Raw genomic sequence first — 25,788 nt, forward strand, 5'->3', positions numbered from 1 at the left:
GTGTTTAGTAAGTTAGTAAAATACATACTAAAACTTAGCTTCAAGTGTGTGTTTAGTAAGTTAGTAAAATACATACTGAGACTTAGCCTCAAGTGTGTGTTTAGTAAGTTAGTAAAATACACACTAAAACTTAGCCTCAAGTGTGTGTTTAATAAGTTGAGTAAAATACATACTAAAACTTAGCCTCAAGTGTGTGTTTAATAAGTTAGTAAAATACATACTAAAACTTAGCTTCAAGTGTGTGTTTAGTAAGTTAGTAAAATACATACTGAGACTTAGCCTCAAGTGTGTGTTTAGTAAGTTAGTAAAATACATACTAAAACTTAGCTTCAAGTGTGTGTTTAGTAAGTTAGTAAAATACATACTAAAACTTAGCCTCAAGTGTGTGTTTAGTAAGTTAGTAAAATACATACTGAGACTTAGCTTCAAGTATGTGTTTAGTAAGTTAGTAAAATACATACTAAAACTTAGCTTCAAGTGTGTGTTTAGTAAGTTAGTAAAATACACACTAAAACTTAGCCTCAAGTGTGTGTTTAATAAGTTGAGTAAAATACATACTAAAACTTAGCCTCAAGTGTGTGTTTAATAAGTTAGTAAAATACATACTAAAACTTAGCTTCAAGTGTGTGTTTAGTAAGTTAGTAAAATACACACTAAAACTTAGCCTCAAGTGTGTGTTTAATAAGTTGAGTAAAATACATACTAAAACTTAGCCTCAAGTGTGTGTTTAATAAGTTAGTAAAATACATACTAAAACTTAGCTTCAAGTGTGTGTTTAGTATGTTAGTAAAATACACACTAAAACTTAGCTTCAAGTGTGTGTTTAGTAAGTTAGTAAAGTACACACTGAGACTTAGCTTCAAGTGTGTGTTTAGTAAGTTAGTAAAATACATACTAAAACTTAGCTTCAAGTGTGTGTTTAGTAAGTTAGTAAAATACATACTAAAACTTAGCTTCAAGTGTGTGTTTAGTAAGTTAGTAAAATACATACTAAAACTTAGCTTCAAGTGTGTGTTTAGTAAGTTAGTAAAATACATACTAAAACTTAGCTTCAAGTGTGTGTTTAGTAAGTTAGTAAAATACACACTAAAACTTAGCCTCAAGTGTGTGTTTAATAAGTTGAGTAAAATACATACTAAAACTTAGCCTCAAGTGTGTGTTTAATAAGTTGAGTAAAATACATACTAAAACTTAGCTTCAAGTGTGTGTTTAGTAAGTTAGTAAAATACATACTAAAACTTAGCTTCAAGTGTGTGTTTAGTAAGTTAGTAAAATACACACTAAAACTTAGCTTCAAGTGTGTGTTTAGTAAGTTAGTAAAATACATACTAAAACTTAGCTTCAAGTGTGTGTTTAGTAAGTTAGTAAAATACATACTAAAACTTAGCTTCAAGTGTGTGTTTAGTAAGTTAGTAAAATACACACTAAAACTTAGCTTCAAGTGTGTGTTTAGTAAGTTAGTAAAATACACACTAAAACTTAGCTTCAAGTGTGTGTTTAGTAAGTTAGTAAAATACATACTGAGACTTAGCTTCAAGTATGTGTTTAGTAAGTTAGTAAAATACATACTAAAACTTAGCTTCAAGTGTGTGTTTAGTAAGTTAGTAAAATACATACTAAAACTTAGCTTCAAGTGTGTGTTTAGTAAGTTAGTAAAATACATACTAAAACTTAGCTTCAAGTGTGTGTTTAGTAAGTTAGTAAAATACACACTAAAACTTAGCCTCAAGTGTGTGTTTAATAAGTTGAGTAAAATACATACTAAAACTTAGCCTCAAGTGTGTGTTTAATAAGTTAGTAAAATACATACTAAAACTTAGCCTCAAGTGTGTGTTTAGTAAGTTAGTAAAATATATACTGAGACTTAGCTTCAAGTGTGTGTTTAGTAAGTTAGTAAAATACATACTAAAACTTAGCTTCAAGTGTGTGTTTAGTAAGTTAGTAAAATACATACTGAGACTTAGCTTCAAGTGTGTGTTTAGTAAGTTAGTAAAATACATACTGAGACTTAGCTTCAAGTGTGTGTTTAGTAAGTTAGTAAAATACATACTGAGACTTAGCTTCAAGTGTGTGTTTAGTAAGTTAGTAAAATACATACTAAAACTTAGCTTCAAGTGTGTGTTTAGTAAGTTAGTAAAATACATACTGAGACTTAGCTTCAAGTGTGTGTTTAGTAAGTTAGTAAAATACATACTAAAACTTAGCTTCAAGTGTGTGTTTAGTAAGTTAGTAAAATACATACTGAGACTTAGCTTCAAGTGTGTGTTTAGTAAGTTAGTAAAATACATACTAAAACTTAGCTTCAAGTGTGTGTTTAGTAAGTTAGTAAAATACATACTGAGACTTAGCCTCAAGTGTGTGTTTAGTAAGTTAGTAAAATACACACTAAAACTTAGCCTCAAGTGTGTGTTTAATAAGTTGAGTAAAATACATACTAAAACTTAGCCTCAAGTGTGTGTTTAATAAGTTAGTAAAATACATACTAAAACTTAGCTTCAAGTGTGTGTTTAGTAAGTTAGTAAAATACATACTGAGACTTAGCCTCAAGTGTGTGTTTAGTAAGTTAGTAAAATACATACTAAAACTTAGCTTCAAGTGTGTGTTTAGTAAGTTAGTAAAATACATACTAAAACTTAGCTTCAAGTGTGTGTTTAGTAAGTTGAGTAAAATACATACTAAAACTTAGCTTCAAGTGTGTGTTTAGTAAGTTAGTAAAATACATACTAAAACTTAGCTTCAAGTGTGTGTGTTTAGTAAGTTAGTAAAATACATACTAAAACTTAGCTTCAAGTGTGTGTTCAGTAAGTTAGTAAAGTACACACTGAGACTTAGCTTCAAGTGTGTGTTTAGTAAGTTAGTAAAATACATACTAAAACTTAGCTTCAAGTGTGTGTTTAGTAAGTTAGTAAAATACACACTAAAACTTAGCCTCAAGTGTGTGTTTAATAAGTTGAGTAAAATACATACTAAAACTTAGCCTCAAGTGTGTGTTTAATAAGTTAGTAAAATACATACTAAAACTTAGCCTCAAGTGTGTGTTTAGTAAGTTAGTAAAATACATACTGAGACTTAGCTTCAAGTATGTGTTTAGTAAGTTAGTAAAATACATACTAAAACTTAGCTTCAAGTGTGTGTTTAGTAAGTTAGTAAAATACACACTAAAACTTAGCCTCAAGTGTGTGTTTAATAAGTTGAGTAAAATACATACTAAAACTTAGCCTCAAGTGTGTGTTTAATAAGTTAGTAAAATACATACTAAAACTTAGCTTCAAGTGTGTGTTTAGTAAGTTAGTAAAATACACACTAAAACTTAGCCTCAAGTGTGTGTTTAATAAGTTGAGTAAAATACATACTAAAACTTAGCCTCAAGTGTGTGTTTAATAAGTTAGTAAAATACATACTAAAACTTAGCTTCAAGTGTGTGTTTAGTATGTTAGTAAAATACACACTAAAACTTAGCTTCAAGTGTGTGTTTAGTAAGTTAGTAAAGTACACACTGAGACTTAGCTTCAAGTGTGTGTTTAGTAAGTTAGTAAAATACATACTAAAACTTAGCTTCAAGTGTGTGTTTAGTAAGTTAGTAAAATACATACTAAAACTTAGCTTCAAGTGTGTGTTTAGTAAGTTAGTAAAATACATACTAAAACTTAGCTTCAAGTGTGTGTTTAGTAAGTTAGTAAAATACATACTAAAACTTAGCTTCAAGTGTGTGTTTAGTAAGTTAGTAAAATACACACTAAAACTTAGCCTCAAGTGTGTGTTTAATAAGTTGAGTAAAATACATACTAAAACTTAGCCTCAAGTGTGTGTTTAATAAGTTAGTAAAATACATACTAAAACTTAGCCTCAAGTGTGTGTTTAGTAAGTTAGTAAAATACATACTGAGACTTAGCTTCAAGTATGTGTTTAGTAAGTTAGTAAAATACATACTAAAACTTAGCTTCAAGTGTGTGTTTAGTAAGTTAGTAAAATACACACTAAAACTTAGCCTCAAGTGTGTGTTTAGTAAGTTAGTAAAGTACACACTGAGACTTAGCCTCAAGTGTGTGTTTAGTAAGTTAGTAAAGTACACACTGAGACTTAGCTTCAAGTGTGTGTTTAGTAAGTTAGTAAAATACATACTAAAACTTAGCCTCAAGTGTGTGTTTAATAAGTTAGTAAAATACATACTGAGACTTAGCTTCAAGTATGTGTTTAGTAAGTTAGTAAAATACATACTGAGACTTAGCTTCAAGTGTGTGTTTAGTAAGTTAGTAAAATACACACTAAAACTTAGCCTCAAGTGTGTGTTTAATAAGTTAGTAAAATACATACTAAAACTTAGCCTCAAGTGTGTGTTTAATAAGTTAGTAAAATACATACTAAAACTTAGCTTCAAGTGTGTGTTTAGTAAGTTAGTAAAATACACACTAAAACTTAGCTTCAAGTGTGTGTTTAGTAAGTTAGTAAAATACACACTAAAACTTAGCTTCAAGTGTGTGTTTAGTAAGTTAGTAAAATACACACTAAAACTTAGCCTCAAGTGTGTGTTTAGTAAGTTAGTAAAGTACACACTGAGACTTAGCCTCAAGTGTGTGTTTAGTAAGTTAGTAAAGTACACACTGAGACTTAGCTTCAAGTGTGTGTTTAGTAAGTTAGTAAAATACATACTAAAACTTAGCTTCAAGTGTGTGTTTAGTAAGTTAGTAAAATACATACTAAAACTTAGCTTCAAGTGTGTGTTTAGTAAGTTAGTAAAATACATACTAAAACTTAGCTTCAAGTGTGTGTTTAGTAAGTTAAATTCATTCAGGTTAAATTCAAAGTTTATGTTGTATAAGTTTAGTTTCAATACATCTGTCTTGAAAGTGAAAGCTCCATACGGTACGTACTGTTCATACGGTACGTACTGTTCATACGGTACGTACTGTTCATAATAATATTACATTTTATTGCAGATCATAACCACTAAATACACTGAAGTAATTATAGTTACTAAGATTAATATATTATTTTGTTATTAATTTTTAATATGCACAGGTCGTATACAAAATTTTGATGTTTTTTACCAGGGGGTGTTTGCAGTAGATATTTACTATGGGTTTCTACACCCCTCTATACGACATTTTCATCTAATGATGTCAACATCAGAATGAATTAATGTCGTAAGGGGGGGGGGGGGTGCACTGCATTTGTATTTTGAGATTTTGCATATTGAGATGGGCGACTCGTTGGATGGCCAACTTGTCAAATAGCTCACTCGCCAAATGGCCCACTGATACAATGGCCCACTCATTGGATGGTCCACACATCGGATGGCCCACTCGTTGAATGGCCCGGCCCGTTAACCAAATGGCTCATTTATCAAATAGTTTACTCGTCGGATGGCCCACTAGTCAAATAGCCCTCGTGGCAGATGGCCCACTTGTCAAATGGCCAACTTGTCGAATAGTCCACCAGTCGAATGGGCCACTTGTCGAATAGTCAACTCGTCGAATGGTGCACTCATTGAATGGCCCACTCGTTGAACGGCCCACTAGTTGAATAGTCCACTAGTCGAATGGCCCACTCAGCTATTATTGCTGAGTGAAGCCAGTTCACTCTGACCACAGAACGAGCATCTGCATATTCAGAGCGTCGGAGTTCTGCTGACATCAATAAATAAGCATTGCTACATATTTGAAAGCATGTGAATTTTTGTGAGGATTAGAATAAATCTGACATCTACACACTACATAATATCATCAAACTTACGAGACAATGTTTTGTAATGGTCCAGAAAAAGAGTTTACAGAAATGCCCGACTTTGCTTCGAGTCTATCGGGCCAAAGGGGGCTGAGAGAAACCAACTGTCGCACTGCTGCCAGGACAGCGCAAGCAACCACTGAAGGACGAAGTCGCCGGAAGTTAATATCTGCAATGATAAACTAAATTGATAGGAAACTGAGAGAAGCAGAGTACGCTGGTATCTAGGAAACAGCGTGATGGATGACATCATAGGGCTGCTTCAAAGCAAGCCCACACACTGCCCAATGAAAGCGGCATTACAGATTTGTGCTAATTACACCGAATAGATGGACTGAATAGACACAGAAATACATGTAATTTGTCTGCCTGCTAGCCCAATGAACAGCATTTAGAAGAGAAAGTATCTGATCGGAAGCTGAGTAAACAGAAGTGATGAACATAAGACAGCCAATCAGCCATTGCCACAGCGTGCTGGCGTGCCGGCATGACCTAAGTCTAGCATAGCTAAAAAGGTGATACAGAGGTTTTGTGTAAAACCTAGTGTGAATCTAAAAAAAAATTTTTTAATTTTTAAAAAGGTGTCTCTTTCAAAATTATACAGCTATTATCTTATAACATTGTGATTTATTCACAAATTTTGAGAATAATGATGTGCCTTCGTTAATTAGCCTATACACGATGGTTGATTCATATGCCATACTTCATATCAGCCGATTAATAATAAATTAAAATATTCTTTGCTGCACTAAAAATAGTATAATATGACATTTGGACGAAAACCCAAACAAAAGTTCAAGAAGTAGGATTAAGCTTTGCTACTTTCGCGCTATTGTAATAGCGATGTGCATACTAATGCTCACAATTAATAAACAATGGCACGCAATTACTTTAAAGATGTGGTTGCGCCAAAAAAGTCGATTTAATGAAATTAAGACCAATAAAAAAGGCTAAAACATCAGCTATAATTTGATGTCATTTTTGTCTTTGTAGACTAACCCTGTACAGAGATATATGCGCTTGAATGAGGCCATCTTTTAAAAAGCTCAGATTCTAGCGGGTGCTTCATCCGTGACGTAACAAGTGATACATCTGAAAAGAGTCCACGAGCGATAAATATAAGATCGCTTCATTAGCCAATCATCAGCACGAAATTTTTATATACATGTAGGTCATAATACATGTTATCACTCGTAAAACGCGTTGTCTGTGATCTCGAAGTTAAGGATTTTACTCTACTACTAGATCGGATGGACATGGATATTTACTAAATTAATTAACATCGTTACTTTAATGAATTACTCGATCGACACGTTTTATTGACGAACATAATTGTAAAAATGCTTCCAGTTACTGGGAAGGTGACTCTGAGTATTCTGAGCATCAGCTGGTTAAAATTTGGAACGGACAGCTTATAGTTAGAGCTGACAGGCGTCAGCAGCGTTATGCTACAGAGGAAGATTGGAGAATGGAAGTAAATTTATCTTTTACTTTGAGTCTCCTATAGATATACTGTTGTGTTTACATTCAGATTATATTTCCCTGTTTGAAGCTATAATGTAATTTCCTGTGCGCGCGTGCGAAATACGGATGCACACTGAGTTCTTGACGGCTTCTTTTTAATTCATAGCACCTAGCAATACAATGGCTTAGATTGATGAATATACTAAAGGTAATAAATTTAGTACTCATGAATACATTTACTAAGTAATAGAATTATAACTTTTTGCTATCACCAATCATCGTTTTTATAATTTTTTATCGTTTCACTTAGCTATATTTGCTTCAAATTTTCTTTGGCAGTTTTAGCTAGTGAATTTGATTTATGATTAGATTTTAGATGTTCACTTCTCACTTGTAGAAAGTGAGGAAAATCGATTGACCAATGCACGTCTTCAACTTCCAAAACCAAAGCTTCGAATCGTTGACTTGGCGTGCTTATGCTTTTGTTAAACATTTATTCATTTTTAAAATTACACTCGCAATCTATCTAACTCCCAATTTGAAAGTTTTCAGTAGATACGCGTTAGACGGTTAGAATGACACATCTATGAATGACATATATTTATTGCATTTGTTTTATTTATTACCGGATGTTTAGGTGGTCCCACCAGCGAAGCAGCTTTGTCAGTGTGGAAACTGCCATAAATGGGAAAGAAAGACTTCAATGTGTGCTGCATAAACCATGATGTTTTGTTTGAGTTTGCTGCAGTAGATGAATTTGTCCTATTGTATGAGCTGAAACGATGAGAGTGGCCACGACTTGGATGGATATTTTTAATAAAAGCTTTATGCCGAGATGAAAATCTTTTTGCTTGTTAAAATTATATAACAAAATAATATTGTTGAAGATAATGCAAAACATGATTTGCAAAACATTGAATACATCATAGCCTCTTTGACACCTGTGCTGAAATGTTGTCCGATAGATGGATTTATTAAGTGTAATCAGAGCTGTATTGACAGGTACTTTTGCATAGCTCGACCATTTGTTTAGTACTTGAATCCACTAATCAAATGTGACAACTGAATTTCTTTCTACAAATTGATACCAATAATGACTCGATAACGTTGACCATACAATGTACATGACTTTTAGGGATGCAGTTGGTTTCACCACATATTCTTTTCAAAGACGCAGCTTGCTTATTTTACTTAGTAACTAGTTTTCGGTGTGGATAGCGACGGAATTGTGCTGATACAAAGACCTTATTCTACTTAGTTTGCTCGACATAATTACCGTAGACCGATAGAATTGGTAGTCAGTACTAAGATGTTTACACAGTATTTAGAGGAAGCTAATATGACAAGTTTTTAATTTTCCTTGTTTGAGGCGTTTGAAACATTCATAATAATGTATCTGCAACTGGATTTAAAATTTTATTCTAGCCAACATGAGCAAATACAAAATAAAATATATGCCCAGAGAACCATGTAGAACTAAACTTTTATCGCATTAGCTGATGTGAATACGAGAAATAGAAACAGGTTGTATCACACGGTACATCATTTTGGGCAAGTCTGGGCATGTTTTTTTTTGGCCAGAGCGTTTTTACCGGAATCAATGTTTTTCAATTTTAATCTTTAAATATCTTGACAATGAGATCGCCTAACACAACAAACAACATATCAACTAATGAATAAAAAAATACTTTTTTTAAAAATCAACTCAAATTTGACGCAACCACAATTTTAATAGCCTTAATTAAAGGTTGACTTGCAACAAAATTCACATTACAGTTATTTGTTATCAAAAGATTCACCATGTATTACCCTGTTGTGTTGTAGGTGCCAAATACATGGAAATGTGATTACAAGCCCTTAAAAGCTCAAAAACGAAAAGCCACCGTAGATTGGAATCTGTTTATTTATCTGACGTAGTCATTACAATTTGGTTATCATCTTGTCACGTGATGTTCTCACGTGTATTGAAAGACCAATAAAAAGCTCACTATAAAACATATCGTAGCACTAGTTTATGACAAACACTTCTGGTTTTACCGAAGTCCCCGTATCAAATATAGATGCTCGCTACTTTACAGTTTTGTTTCGGCATTATTCAACCGTCAAGTCGTAATCTGATCACGTGACCAATACTTCGCAAACAATTTTTGCAGCACTTTTCGATTATCACAGGTAACCAACAGGCTCGTCATGATTATCAGACAATGATATGTACTCCTTCGAGCTAAGGTTAAAAAGTTTAACGATTTTTTACGGTAAGTTATAAGATATCAGTGCTAAAAGTGACAGCATTACAATGACGAGAAAATAGACGCGTAAGAACAATAGACATGGTTTTATTGAATGCGTGAAGTATATTTGTGAAAATATTTTGACGAATGAGGTAAATTGAGGTTGCATGAAAGTGTAAACAGAAACCATCTTGTACAACTACGTCCCATTTGAGCCGTTTTGGAAAGCGAATCCAAACTACGGCGGTCTCGTGTGGCTGCGATTAACTGTTCGGTTTTTAGCTTTTAAGAACTTGTAATCACATTCCCATATATTTTGCACCTATAACACGACAGAGTAAGACATGGCGAATCTTAAGATACCAAATAACTGTAATGTGAATTTTGTTGCAAGTCAAACTTTAAAGGTTTATTTGTAACAAAGTTTACATTACGGTTATTCACATTACGGTTATTCACATTACGGTTATTCACATTACGGTTATTCACATTACGGTTATTTACATTACGGTTATTCACATTACGGTTATTCACATTACGGTTATTCACATTACGGTTATTCACATTACGGTTATTCACATTACGGTTATTTACATTACGGTTATTCACATTACGGTTATTTACATTACGGTTATTCACATTACGGTTATTCACATTACGGTGATTTACATTACGGTTATTCACATTACGGTTATTCACATTACGGTTATTCACATTACGGTTATTCACATTACGGTTATTTGGTATCAAAAGGTTCACCATAAGAGATTTTAATCTACAGCGTTTTCGTGATGGCTGCGATTAACTGTTCGTTTTTGAGCTTCTAAGAGCTTGTAATCACATTTCCACATATTTTGCACCTACAACGCAGCAGAGTAAGACATGGCTAACCTCATCAATAATCTCTAAATGTTTTGACCGCAAGAGAATGATGTAGCAATGTGTAAGCAGGTGAATAGGCAGCTACACACCTAAAATGGCATAAGTCCATGTTTGTCCTTCACCTGGGCGCAAGGGTGCCACATGATTATGAAATGTTTCAAGGGAGATTACTCCGGGGTAAAGCAGAGTTGTCTGTCTGACAAGCTTATTTATAGCTCAGAAACTAGTGAACTCATGCTACCTTAAACTCTTATAGCTCTCAATTGTGATAGCTTTTGGGGCTGATACAAAAGATTCTTTCCTACAAGCATTTTAATCTATTAATTTGAAGTTGCTGTGCTGTTCATCCTTGATATCTTCCTTGACATTGATATCGTTAATTATACGATTTGAGCTAAAACTCAGAAACAACTTACGATAATATTCTAGCTGATTGATCAACGTCAAAACTAGAGACCATGCAAACAATGATATCGGAGTACAGTCATACCTCGACGTACGGGGGTTCAACATACGGGAAAACCGATATACAAGGAGAATTTCAAGCAAATTTCTTCCTCGAGTTACGAGTAATCTTTGAGAAATGAGCATACAGACCGGTTCTCGATGGCCACTAAATGACCAAGTACGTGAGAGGCTGCTTTCGAGAACAGCATTGCTCAGTCTTGCTCCTCAAATCAGTTTAAAAGGTTGCCTAAAAGTTATATTGAATGAGAGGCAAAAAACGTCAAATCGAAAACATATAATCAAGAATTGGAATGACAAAGTAAAAGTTTGCTAAAAGATTAAAACTTAGCTTTAGGTGTGTGGTTAGTAAGTAAAACTTATTTAAGTTAAACTAAAAGTTTCCGCTACGTAGCGACACAAAGGCTGATTTTACGACCTGCTCAACTTACCAACTTTTCTACACAAGATGTACAATTGGGGCAAATATTTGTCTTCATATGAATTAAGTTCCGGTTTACAGATTTTTGTTGTAAAGCAGCACATTCACAGTTCTCTTTCATATAAAATGCTCAAATGATGCTAAACAGTGTTTTACACTTTTATTTTAAGTTTTAAAACCGAACCAGACTAGTGAAACTGGTAGCAGTGTTGAAAGGAAAACATAAACACGCGTGGATCAACTCTTTGAACAAGAAATCTCTGAAGCAGTCCAATAGTTATGATAAGAAAGTATGAAACATGGGAAAGCGGAGAGACTGCCTGAAATAATTAGAATTAAATAATTAGATAATATAAAAAATATTATAAATTAGCTTTTAAATTTACCGTTGTTGTTTTAGCTATGAAAGCCATTAAACGAAATACACTAAGTTCTTATAAACGGCCATTCTAGTAGATAAAAGTAACATCGGAATGGATCAACTCGGTATGTTGATGCCTTACAGCGGGTAAGAGGTAGATGCTAAAGGCGCTTTCCCACTCCCGATCCCAACACAAGCTACAGTAATTCTTCTAAAAATGCCAAGGACATACAATAAAAATCTGAACAACAAATGTATAGCTCATACGCATATTAAAGCAAATGGTTACGTACATATACACAATAACAATAATACAAAATAAGAAATGTGAACGATGTTACTACACTTATCTATCACAATATAAATAGATTGACACATAGCACACACTTCACTACACTACTAGAGCGGATAACATATAAAAATAGCTCACTCAAGATTATCAACTACACTGTCAAAACGAGCAAGCGTGAATTGTTGCTTACCTCAAAAAACTGAAACAAAAATGTAATGACGATGAAGGTAAGATAACTCCTATCAAAATAATATAAATATGTACATGTAAATACTGCTTTGGCATGCAATCAAATATGTGAGAAAGAGCATTTGTACAAAAACCTGCTTTTGGAGAGTTGACCATATCAAAAAATTATTACATCCATATTTACAGTTCAGATGACATTAAACTTTCTGGCAGGATAGGAAGGTATCAAAAGCATGCTGGATTGATGGTAGTGAAGGCATTGATAGGTAGGAGGGTAAAACTATGTTTTGAGAAGAGCAATAGAGAAGGGGAGAAAGTACGGAGCAAAGAGATGAGAAGTAAGAATGTTTGGGGGAATGAGAAAGGAAGAATGATCTATATAATACAAATTGGGAACGCAAGTAAGAGATGATAGGAGTATGAAATACAAAGGAATATAAGGTGGGAACGCAAGTAAGAGATGATAGGAGTATGAAATACAAAGGAATATAAGGTGGGAACGCAAGTAAGAGATGATAGGAGTATGAAATACAAAGGAATATAAGGTGGGAACGCAAGTAAGAGATGATAGGAGTATGAAATACAAAGGAATATAAGGTGGGAATGGCAGGAATCAAACATGTGAGAAACAATGGAATGGTAGTACAGCGGGAACTCAACTTCGAAAGATTCTATAAAGTTTTTTCCTTTAAAAGCTTTTGTTTTTTTCCTAAAACTTGGAAAGCAACACCATCAAAATAAGTAATAACTATATCCGTCATACATATATGTATATAAACATATATATATCTATATATATGTTTTACTCAAAGCAGTTCCTTGTTTCACTCGCTCTGATACTTCGACGTTGATCAAAAGCCGTTTAGCACATATGCTGAGGCCGACGGCATTAAAGTCGCTCTGTCCGAAGAAGTGAGCAGGCAACACGAATGTAACATTAGCAATGCTTCGCTTGTAAAAAAGTCGAATTTATCTTCCTAAAATTCTGGCCAGCCAGCTAGTCGAGCAAAATGACCCCGTCTATTTGGAAGTCACCTCTAATAGAACGCCGCCATAAGGGAAGGGTTTGACAATACAGTGCCATGGCGGTCAAATAGAGGTGTTTAGTGAAGGCTTGGAACGAATTGAGACATTTATGTGGTAAAATTGGCTTTTCATTACGAAAATTTCAACTTACGAAACGGCTTTAGGAACGAAATACTTTCGTAAGTAGAGGTTATAGTGTATCTAGGAAAGAAAGGATACAGTAGATATTGGTGGAAATATGCTAGTAAGGCTGTTGACTTAACAGCTTGCCTTGAAAAAAAAGATTTGAGATAGGAGAAATAATCCCTACAAATTTGCCCTACTGTAGAAACTGACCTTGAAGGGGTAGATTAATGAGATAAGAGAGATAATCCCTACAAAGCTGATCTACTGTAGAAACTTCATCTGGTTTCAAAGGCCGATCAAGCAATAGGTCAGTGCTGTCTATCAACTGCGATGAGTAGTAGTTGCTGTAAACATGAAGCTCCCACTTTACCATGCGAAAAAACATATGCACCTACGTACTGCAAGTATAATCGTATAAACCAGTGACTAGGTTTTTTATGAAACACAGAGCAAACAAATTCAGCTATAACTTTCAATCTACAGACTCATATCAACAACAGATCACTAAAATGTAAACAAACGCCTTAACAAGAAAGGACCAAGGAAACATGAGGTGCCATCGGGTAATACAAAATGAGCACTATAAAAAACCATGCAATACGAATACATTGTAATGTGATTTAGCCTACCTGACAAGTCATGAGCGAAAAAAAGTTTGCTTTTAAAGAAAAAGGAGGTTTTATGTCAATATGTCACTGAAAAACACGTTTTGTTTTCAATCGGTTGTCTTAGCACCAGAATCGGAAGAATAAAAAGTGCCATTATTTTTTAAAGTTAATGGGAGACTGATGTTATTCATTGCCACAGCTGTGAAAAAGGCTCAGTAAATTTGGTATTATTTCACTTGTTATATTAATTATTATATTATATATGAGAGGTAACAATAGAGGTAACAATAGATAACAATAGTTGTAAGCATATTATAGCTATCGAAATAATCAGTATATCAATGTCCATGACCATTAGAACAGTATTGAAAGTCTTCTGCATTTCAAGGAATGCTAAGCAGTTCTGGCTCAAACTGATTGAATATGATTTTACAATAAAAGTAATAGTCATTAACTAAAGATATTTATAGCTCTTATTATACCAGAGCATGTAGAGCTAAGTGTGAACCAGCCTCTGTGTAGACTGTAGAAAGGTACCCAGAACAGAGATTGGTAAAGTACACAGTACAGAGGGTGTGGTAAGGTACACAGTACAGAGGGTGTGGAAAGGTACACAGTGCAGAGGATGTGGAAAGGTACACAGTACAAAGGATGTGGAAAGGTACACAGTACAGAGAGAGTGGCAAGGTATACAGTACAGAGAGAATGGTAAGGTACACAGTACAGAGAGAATGGTAAGGTACACAGTACAGAGAGAATGGTAAGGTACACATTATAAAGGGTGTGGTAAGGTACACAGTACAGAGGGTGTGGTAGATCAGGACTGTATTCTAGTAAGTCTGTATTATAAGTATATATACGTGTAAATGTGTTAGCATATCGATAATCAATCGCTTGTGTAAAGATTTATACCTTATAGTCTCTAGCTACAGTTGCGTTATACTGCTGTGAACAGTATTCCATAAAGGAGAGATGTTGTGATGTAAGAAGTACAGGAATTGTAAACATGGTATGACAATAGGAACTTAAAGCCTTATACACACTTGATGTTGTTAAAACTCTGTCTAACTTATGCTGCCAATTTGGGATTGGTTTTAAAACTGTTTAGTCCTAACACAATTCTAGACCCAAAATAACAAATTCAGTCTAAAATTTGTGTAAATAGAGATCATCACAATGCCCTATTTTTCTAAGTTACCATTTGTTGTCTGCAAACAGAACATGCACTACATCTACATTACAATAACTATTAATTTGCACGATACACTCATTCATGGATTGTACTTTAAACAAATCAGCCGTTTAGATAAATATTGCATTGGTAAAATGAAGAGCAAAGTTTGTCCAAGCTAACTTTCTCATTTGCATCATATGACAAATATATATTTTTATCATGTATATTCTTTCACACTTTCACACTATTGTCTGTCGGTGCTAAGGAATATAAGGAACCTAAGGATACTAAGGAATATCCTTGAACCTAAGGATATTCCATGTGGGCCTGACATTAGCAAGATAATCTGGAAGTTTTCATGGGAAAGGGCCATGGATGGTGCCAAGATATGTTGTTTCCAGACAACAGTGCAGACAATGGTTTCCATGCCATGTGGTTAACAAAAATTGAAGAGTCAAAAGAGAGACATGGCAGTAGGTGGGATGGAGAAGTGGATCGCTCCGATCATATTTGCCTGCCCAAATAGCTAACCCCCAAGCCCCCAAATAGCTAACCCAAAAGTCTATACAGCACAATTTCTACCATAGACATTTAATAAATGTGCATTGATAGGCCAAACAATCTCTCTTCAAGCTGATATATTTTGCTAGCAGTTGACATATGCAGATCTTACAATCCGAGTGGCAATTATTTGGAGCTATGAGAAGTTCAATGAAAGGGTAGCGTTCAATTTTTCAACCTTTCTATTGTGGCGTTCAAATAAAGGTAGTTGCAATTATTTGGAGTTATGAGAAGTTCTTTGAAAGATTCTAAATTTGAATGCATTTGTAAACTCTATTAATATATTTAACAATGTTTTATATATATATATATATAAGTTCATTGGACTGATTCAAGTCTGCTGCAAAGCTGACTTTTTATATACAATAGAAACTGAGCTATGAGCCTCTATTGGTTGCAAGCCCATTGTAGACAATGGCCTTGGGGTTATTACTTGGGGTTATCAAACGCTGTGTTACAAATCTACAATTTTATAAATCCAATAATAGTAATCCATCAAATTATAAAAATGAATATACGAAAGCAAATGACATAAACGGTCAAGTTTGCATAAATTGCAAAACCAAAATAACACCATTTAAATAAATTCATTTAATCACTAGCTTCTGCGCTGCCACTTCAAGTATCAGTTTCCTGTCTCTTTCATTCAATTCCCGCTATATTGGCTTTCATGTTCAATGTCTTCTTACCTAAAGCCTTTCCACTGCTGAACCAGTCAATCTCAGCATCAAAATTAAACTTTTAGTCAAGCATCTCGAATTGTTTTATGAAGACTAACTGTTATAAACATGCACAGTTGCACATGCAAGCGCAAATAATACCTTATTATTAATGACACAGACTATATGGCGTTTACCTAAGCTGAATTTTTGAACTATTTAAAGGATTTTACTAAGGTTCATATAATCTCGAATTTTTGGGAATTGTCTTAATGAGATGAGAGGACAACTCCAATTTTCAACCCGAGAGCACAACTTTTGTCTTAGAATACAATTACTGGTGAGAGGCCTGCATGGCACAATATTTGAAAGTTTCACTTGAAATTGGAGACTAATTATGAAGCTGAACTAAGAACTATCAGAATTACTACATTCATTGCTACGCAGCAGGCTATCAGTGTTCGAGTATGTCTAGTCATTTTCAGAAATGTGAACAGCCATTTAATGACCACGACACCTCGCTTACGCAAAAACCATCGCCATTCCATACGGGCTGAACGACCTCTAGACCCATCCAACAGGAAATCAGCCTTAGAAGATAATGGTATTTTATGATTAACTTCCTGTAACTTGTTATGCTCTACACATCACGCGTTGTCTTCCCTCTTTTTTAGAGCCAAAACAGAACCCGTGTTAGTCTTGTCAACCCTCGATATCTTAATGACCACATTATTATTGAGAGTTTTATTGAGAGTATTATTTTGAGAGTTTATTGATTATTGAGAGTTTTCTTATTATTTTTATTATTCAATTATTGAGAGTTTTATTCTAGTCTCGCTCGTCTTTCAACGCGCTCACCTCGATTGAAAGTTACGCGTGTAACTCTTTGTTAACTCAATTTCATTAATGCAAATAAAACAACAATAATGATTACCACTATAATTAACTCATTCACTACCAAATAGATTTTCATGGACAAACATATACGGTAAAAAAGTATTTGAAATTGGCGCATATAAGTTATCATAACATTGGACCAAATTTATTAGCATAAAATTGTACATCATCCGATGCCATAAAAAGGCCCCAAATGTGGTGTGGAATCAGTTCAGACACTTTTTGTCCTCTTCATACTATTGCGGTGGACAAGCATGTTCCGAGTCAGAGGAGTTACCAATATTACTATAGCTGATGACATTATTATTACTGTTAAAAATAAATACCCACTGTCACTATTACCATTACCCAATAGATAATCACTGCATAGCTGTAATGCTTCTGATCATTGCGAAGAACAAATAGCTATAAAAATGTGCTTTTGAAAAGCGAAACTAAGGTCAGTGTGCGATGCAAACATGTTTTCCATTGGCTTAAAGTGATTAAGCAAAGACTTGATAGGATAATTATCTAACTATTCCTCACCAATCAGAAACTTTCTGTACTACGCTTGCAAAAGCCACTCCATTTCTGCAACACTTTGCTCTGATAGATACGGGGTTTGGGAATTACAATTTATGGCGTTGGCTTATATGCAAGTTCTTATAAATAACCTAATTTCAAGGCTGTTTTTTACGGTCGGCTTATATGCGAGATAGGCTTATATGTGATGATATACGGTAGTTAAATGAAACTATCTCTACAAAGGTCGAAGTAGTTAACAATATCTCACAACAACCCAAGATGTTTTTAGGCTCCCTATGATCTAAACGTGACTTACCAGAAGTGCGCAACGGTTGGAATTCCGACCTGCCACTTTAGGTGAGATAAGACAGCCAGCTCCATCTTCATGCATAGCTTCAGAGAATAAGGTTTCTTTGTCAGCTCTAAGAGCTCTTTGACCCGCGGGATGGCCACCTCTCGTTCCTCAAACTTAGCTAAACAGAGATGAAACATGCAAGGTTTTAGATGGTCCCAGTAGCGCTAGCTGAAGTCTTCAACTGAAAATGAATAGAGTGATAATCAGAGTACTTTTTTTATAATAGATTGAAATCCACGACATTTCAACTAAACATAACAGGCACCTCACAGATATGACGCTACATGTGGCAACCAGGTAATTTCTGTATTATGATTTTCGACTTACGTTACTACCTGAGTAAACCTACCATTCATTGAAATTTCATAGAATTGGTTCCGGCGTATATGACAGTGCTTAGTTGAAGTGAACAATGATTGAATTGAGTAAAAAGGTAAGATGAAAAGACCCCACTAGATTCGTATACATTCATTGCAACTAATCAGAAACAAGCCAAGGGTTAAACATTGTTAAGAGGCAGCAGACATGTATTGCTTCAAATTAAAAATATCAGCATCTATAAAAGAGCAGAAAAAAGGTGCGAGTAATTTTGCTCGCGATCCAAACATTCTGAAAGATGTTAGGTTTCCACTACAAAATCTATTTAGCCATAGTTCATTCAACCATGCAAGTATTAATATGTTACACAAAGAGAGGATAACAACACTCGAGAATCAAACCCTATGCAGGGTAACAGCTGACTAAGAAAAATCCCTGTTCATATAATTGTGGTACTGATAGCTGTTGTTTTGGAATTGTCTACTTATATCGATGTGACCCTCCAACTTTATTGATACAACTACTGTTAAATGGCTGCCTCCCGAGACTTTTTACAGACAAACAAAAAGGACGTAGAACAGACATCATTCATCACTCATCATATTAAAACTTGTAACCCTTCATATCATTAGCGGTGGCAGTGATGCTAGACTCAATAAAACAATTTGAACCTTGTCGCAAATTTTATGAGGAGGTATCACATTGATGAGTTTGTTTGATGTATTCGCGCATGGTTGAAATATAACAAGGAATAGTGGAGATAACAATTTGAGTATGAAGGATACATTTTACAATCCAGGATTGATATTAATAGCACGAATACGGTGTCATTTCTGTAGCTCCAAATGGTGAAAGCTTTTTAAAACACAAGAGTACGCAGAGTACACCGATGAACACTAACTAATGACATTCATTGCTGCACTGATAGCGTGTTAAGTGGACAATTTCCCGAAACTCATCTTCTACACAACTATGCCTCGTAAACTGACAACGCAAATATTATTATCCTTACAGCTGCAAATAACATTACAGATTGGTGCTTAAATTATATTTTTGTGTAATTTTAATCAAATACCAGGTTTCATCAACATTCTAAAGTTGTAAAAATGAACAGAAATATTCGTGATCTTGGCAAAATATCGAACGAAAACAAGTTAAATATTTATATTGAAATTGCTCATTTTTTGAACTAGATTCCCTGAAAATTTGTCAAAATCCTTAATCATAAAATCAGAGTGTTATTAGGTTTTAAACAAATAACTCCACTCCAGAGAACAGCAAAAGTTTATGGACAAATTTTTAAATTTTCTATTTGAACGAAGGAAGAATTTCTTGCTTGCTAACTCCACAACCACTGCTTGAATGTTGATGTGGGACATATAAATATGGCTTGCTCGCTAACGCCACAACCACTGCTTGAATGTTGATGTGGGACATATAAATATGGCTTGCTCGCTCACTCCACAACCACTGCTTGAATGTTGATGTGGGGCATATAAATATGGCTCGGACGTTTTTAGTATTGGTGGAATCTGCTTTAATCTTACGCTATAATTATATATATTGCAATATAACGGGGTGTGACGACGGGTATAACGGGGTGTGACGACTAGGTGGAGAAAATGTTATAGAATGGCAGCCAACAGAAGCACTTTTGTTTCGTGTTCATGCATTGGTTAATCATTGGCATTGACATAATATATCATACACATGTCTATGTTTTGCCAAAAATTGACCCCCTGTGCGAAGAAATGAACTAGAAAAAAGGATTGTCAACACCATAAATTGAATGCTATTCACAAGGTATCAAGCCACTAAATGACTTTCAGTACCTGCAATTTGGATGCATGAGAGGCCAAGCAGGTGGAGTTGCTCACTGTCTACGATAAAGCTGTCAAGGAAAGTGTCCATTAGGGCGATAGAGAGGTGTAGTGACGAGGAATGCAAATCAAAAAAGTTGCTGGCCATAATGAGCCAGTCGATGAGTGGTGGTCGAGATTCTGTCTGGGGAGATCTAAACATCAGAACTGGTATCTTTTTTTCTAAGCCTAACAGTGTGTGATAATAGTCATCAGCAATATCTGCGGGCAGCACTAAAACAAGCATAGGATGGAATATATCAGCACCATGATAAATAAACATCACACACAAAATAATGCAATATTATGTGCTAGAACAGATAGATACGAGTGGTAACACAAATCTTCAGTATTTTTGTAAATAACTTGAAGAGTCAATCCACATGCATTACTCATGCCCTCAAATGAACAAAATACCACAATGTAACTTTGTAATGTAATTTGGAAACTTAGCATAATGTAGATGTTGGACACAGCCAGGGGATAAGATATCATTTTGAAGAGTGACTATTCACTAAAATGTCTAAATACGAAGTGAATTCTTCATAATTTTCTTCGGATGTAAAAAACTAATGTAAGTTAAAGAAAATAATCCCATAAAAATTCACTGTAATTCTTTCTATAATCAAAACCTACAACGATGCCTTAATGAATACCATATATAATCACAGATTACATAAAGCAAAATCCATAAAACTAAATTATAGACTTGAGAAACATCTAAATTAATTATCAGTAAAAAGTTTGTTATTATTACTTCATTTTGAGATACACAGATTGAAATAAAGTCTCTGTCATGCATACATGTAGGTTCCGAGGTATGTAACTTAATATAAGGTATAATGTATTTAACTTGATATAAGGTATGTATTCAACTTGATATAAGGTATAATGTATGTAACTTAAAGGTTGACTTGCAACAAAATTCACATTACAGTTATTTGGTATCAAAAAATTCGCCATGTTTTACTCTGTTGTGTGGTAGGTGCCAAATATGTGGAAATGTGATTAAAAGCTCTTAAAAGCTCAAAAACAAAAAGCCGCCGTAGATTGGAATCTCTTGATTTCGATGACGTATCCGCGCTGTATGGTTATTGTCTTGTCACGTGATGTTCTCGCGTGAATTGAAAGGCCAATAAAAAGCTCAATATCAAACTTATCGTAGCAATAGTTTATGATAATCACTTCGGGTTTTACCTAAGACCCCGTATCAAATATAGATGCTCGCTACTTTACAGTTTCGGCTTGGCCATTCCGTTCGACTATTCATGTCTGAGTTGCGATCATAAAAAATGTCAAATTCTGAAGAGTTAAGACCCTGGCGTTTCGAGCCTGACGCTCTATCTGAAGAAGATCCTCAACAGAATCGAACCTCCCAGCAAGTAAGCACCGCCACTAGCCAGCTCTTATGTGCCAAGCTAGCTAGTAGTAATAGTTTTAGCTTGAGAGTGATAGAACGAATATTATTATATATGATTTTAAAGATGATAATTATCGCTTCAATATTGCGAAAAAATAATTACAGATTTTTCTCGAATGACAACATTAACAATTTTAATATTTAAATCTAGTGCTGCACTGATATACTGTTGGATAACATCGACCTGATGTATTAGCTATGGTTGCATAGACATATCTGTTCATTTCTTTAGGAGCTAATACCACCGGCTACAGAGTGGTGTGCCTGCGAGCGTTGTCAAGACATGCCATCTCTTCCTGAATGTTTGTGCTGCCATTATGCTGAGTTTGCGCATTGTCTCCTTGACCGAGGGGAGCATGAATGCCTGCGTATGCATCCTGGTGTAAACGAATTTGTGGCGTCTGCACCCCTTGAGTTGAGGTGGAATAATTACCTGCGATATCATAGTGAGTTGGATATTCATTTAATGCCAACAACACCAAGGCTATGCTAATGTGTCAAGCATTATCTACAATTCTTGTGTTACACATTTAATGCATCAGTTGAACACACATATTCTGAACTCGTGGAACACAAGGAGAACTGGTATATTTGGCTTGTACACTTACTACAGTAGAGAGTGTATTAGTTTTATGATTTTATTATATAAAGATCGAGATTATTTTGATGATCAGCAATTATTGTTTTTCAATAGTTGTTTTGGTAGATAATCTATTCTTATTTGGAGAGCCATCGCCAAATGCTCGGAAAAGGTTGTGTGCATACCGCAATCTTGTGTTTTGGTTTATGCCGCAAATCTTGTTTGCAAGTCTGCAAACTCTTCTTCATCATCCGTTGGTGGGAAAAGAGCCCGAATCTTAGACACCAAGCATGCAGGTAGAGGCCGTCGCTCACGGCGACAAATTTGCGGCATAAGCCAAAACACAAGCTTGCAGTATGCACACAACCTTTGTAACAACATCCGTTGTAATGGACCTCACTCTCAGGCCGTGGGAAATTAGATCGGACTGGCATCGCTTGAAGCCTTCCAGCTCCATGGTGTTAGAGCTGGTGGTCTCTGTTGACTGCAAAGTAAAGAAAGTTACGACCAACAATTACTTTCACATTATTTGAATGAACTATTTAGCTAGATGAGCAACTTCATGTTTATGTATTGATAACTACTAAAAAATTTGGGTTTTTGTCAGGCTGTGAAGTAAAAACTGTCAAAGTTTTACCTTGACAAGATGGCTGCTGACTATTAAACCGCAGCTCTGATCCATCATAGTGTAGGCTCTGTATAGTGCGCAATGCACCGGACTATCGCATCTACCGTCACCTGCCAAATCAAGCTCCCAATCGATTGCTGCCATCAATCCCTCGTTATGCAGGGTGTACTGCTCAGCAATACACTGTAAAATATTGTAAAACTTCATTATACAAGATTAATTTGTATCATTATCATTAGTCTAAGAATGTAGAATCCTCTTCCCCCTTTTTGTGCTATATTATGATGAAGAATCAGAATTTTGAATTATAATATATTTTGCTTGAAGGATGACATATTTTCATTTCAAGAAAAAAATTGTTTCTAAATGTTGTTATTCAATTAGTGTGCCAAGCTTTTACTCACATTTTCCAAGTTTATGAGTAAATATTAACACTCACACCATGTAAATATTCTCTTTGTTGGTAGAGGCAAACGCTGTGGCTTGGTATTGCGATGTTCAGGAGCGACAGAAAACGGAGGTTCTGCGTAAGGCATCCGCCAGAAAAGAGTGATGCAGCTGCCAGCAGGGGGTTGATGACGTGAGCTCTGTTCACCCTGGCAGTTGTTTCCCAAGTGTACGATCGGTGACAGGAGGCACATGTAACCTTGAACTCTACCCATCCGCCTTCTCGCACCATCGTGAATGAGCAGGGGAGGGCGCAGGTGTGACAGTGAAATAGTCGCTGGAGTGCTGTCACACTTACTATTATTTTCTCCTCTTTGAAGGAGGATTCGGGTCTGAAATCACAACACAATAGTTGACTTGCAATAAGATTTGTACAACATCATTTCCTGTTATTATATCATATTTGCTTGATCAGAAAAAGAATAAATATATAGCCATGCAATCATGACACAGATTTTACAAAACCCTATCAGAATCCATGATATTGTAAACATAAAATGTGAGTAATAACTCTATGGATATTTTTTATATTTTGTCAAGTTTGGTTTAGTTCAGCTCTATCTTACATGTAATTGGAGAGCGTTTGACGCTGGCCAACATAGCGCTCAAACTCTTCCCAGTCTTCAGTGGTTGGCACAAACTCTTCATCTAATACTAATAATAATCAACTAATAATATTAATATGCTAATAACGATGATACCAGAAAATGACAATAACTATTTTATATAACATATCTATAAGTGAGTGGGGGTTAAGAAATTTGGCGAAATTAATCGTGAAACAACATTATTTTATCAATTATATATTAATATATTACGTTTTACAGATAGATATGCAGTATGAATTAGTTTTGTTATTATAATCAGAATAATACACGTAATTAAAAAGATAAAATACTAATAATATAATATTACAATTAAAAGACATTAATATTGTTATATTAAATATAGATTAATACAGTACTATTAGGAGAATACTAGAAAATAACCAGAGTTACAACTACTAATACAAGTAGTTCATAAAATAAATTACTCACGTGCTTTGGTGATATGTGGAGTATTCAAACAGGTTAGAAAACATGTCGTCTTTGAACTGGCGAAAACAAAGGTAAGAGTAAGCAGGCGAATAAATAAAATTTGTCACATCCAGCTTCACCCAGTTGCTCCACGCCCGGTGAAGGTCTGGTCTTTTCTCAGCTCTTGGCCAAAAAAAGGTGCTTCTCAGCTTGGCAGCTGCACAAACACTATGTGGCGCGTTAGTCATGATGACGAATTGAAATAAACAAGTTTAATATGAGAAAGCGTGTTTGCTATTTGCGATAGATCAAACTTGAACTGAAACTAACATTATCTGATCATGTGACTTACAATTCCCGCTATATGGCGCGAAAAATTTCTACAGCATTTTTGAACCATCATAGCGGACCAAAAGGCTCATCATTTTTATCAGAGGATGATATGCAATCGTTCAAGCTAAGCTTAAAAAATTGAACATATTTTTATGCTACGTTTTGAAATATCAGTGCTCAAAGTTGCACCATTACGATGCCGATAAAATAGACGCGTAAGAACAATAGACATGGTTTTTATCGCAAGCGTGAAGTATATTTGTGAAAATAGTTCGACGAATAAGGATGCATGAAAGTGTAAACATAAACTATCTCGCACACATTTTAGCCGTTTTAGCACACATACGTCACATTTTAGCCGTTTTGGAAAACGAATCCAAACTAGGGCGATCTCGTGTGGCTGCGATTTTCTGTTCGTTTTTAGCTTTTACGAGCTTTTAATCACATTCCCACATATTTGGCACCTACAACACAATAGAGTAAGACATGGCGAATCTTTTGATACCAAATAACTATAATGTGAATTTTGTTGCAAGTCAACCTTTAATATAAGGTATAATATAATGTATGTAACTTGATATAAGGTATAATGTATGTAACTTGATATAAGGTATAATGTATATAACTTAATACAAGGTGTAATGTATGTAACTTGATATAAGGTGTAATGTATGTAACTACATTATATATAAGGTATAATGTATGCAATTTCAGGTTGCTATGACAACGCGTTCTCACATGAGCCGATGATATGTCAAGGTCTGTCAGGTGCTTTGGGCGATTTGTTAACAGTTGACTTGCAACAAAATTCACTTTACAGTTATTTGGTATCAAAAGATTCACCGTCTTACTCTGTTGTGTTGTAGGTGTCAAATATGTGGAAATGTGATTACAAGCTCTTAAAAGCTCAAAAAACGAAAAGCCGTCATAGATTGGAATCTCTTTAATTCTCTGACGTAGTCATTAGAGTTTGGTTATCGTCTTGTCATGTGATGTTCTCACGCGAATTGAAAGGCCAATAAAAAGCTCAATATAAAACTTATCGTAGCACTAGTTTATGACAAACACTTCGGGTTTTACCGAAGACCCCGTATCAAATATAGATGCTCGCTATTTTACAGTTTCGTTTCGGCATTATCTAATCGTCAAGTCGTAATCTGATCATGTGACCCAATACCAGGGTTGGAAAAAACCACGGTTTTTATGAAAAACCAGGTTTTTTTGGTTTAAACCGGTTTTTATGGTTTA

At 34.8% G+C, this 25,788-nt stretch overlaps 2 protein-coding genes across 2 annotated transcripts in view; both read right to left on the reverse strand.

Moving 5' to 3' along the window:
• LOC137385306 (cyclin-J-like) overlaps positions 1 to 25,788 on the reverse strand; it is a 44,836-nt gene that overhangs the window by 9,001 nt on the left and 10,047 nt on the right. The window contains exons 2-5 of the mRNA XM_068071746.1: positions 20,090 to 20,350; positions 17,901 to 18,057; positions 13,392 to 13,525; positions 5,734 to 5,893 (exon numbers count right to left, since the gene is read on the reverse strand). Of these exons, the coding sequence (XP_067927847.1) occupies positions 5,734 to 5,893; positions 13,392 to 13,525; positions 17,901 to 18,057; positions 20,090 to 20,350 (712 nt within the window). The remainder of the gene's footprint in view (positions 1 to 5,733; positions 5,894 to 13,391; positions 13,526 to 17,900; positions 18,058 to 20,089; positions 20,351 to 25,788) is intronic.
• LOC137410638 (uncharacterized) lies at positions 22,300 to 24,365 on the reverse strand. The gene is made up of 4 exons (XM_068096095.1): positions 24,229 to 24,365; positions 23,184 to 23,523; positions 22,754 to 22,927; positions 22,300 to 22,600 (listed from the first exon to the last, which is right to left on the reverse strand). The coding sequence occupies exons 1-4, from the start codon at positions 24,270 to 24,272 to the stop codon at positions 22,427 to 22,429; spliced, it is 732 nt and encodes a 243-aa protein (XP_067952196.1). The 5' UTR covers positions 24,273 to 24,365; the 3' UTR covers positions 22,300 to 22,426.

Source organism: Watersipora subatra, chromosome 1 (genome assembly GCF_963576615.1).
Source record: "Watersipora subatra chromosome 1, tzWatSuba1.1, whole genome shotgun sequence".
Classification (NCBI taxonomy): domain Eukaryota; kingdom Metazoa; phylum Bryozoa; class Gymnolaemata; order Cheilostomatida; family Watersiporidae; genus Watersipora; species Watersipora subatra.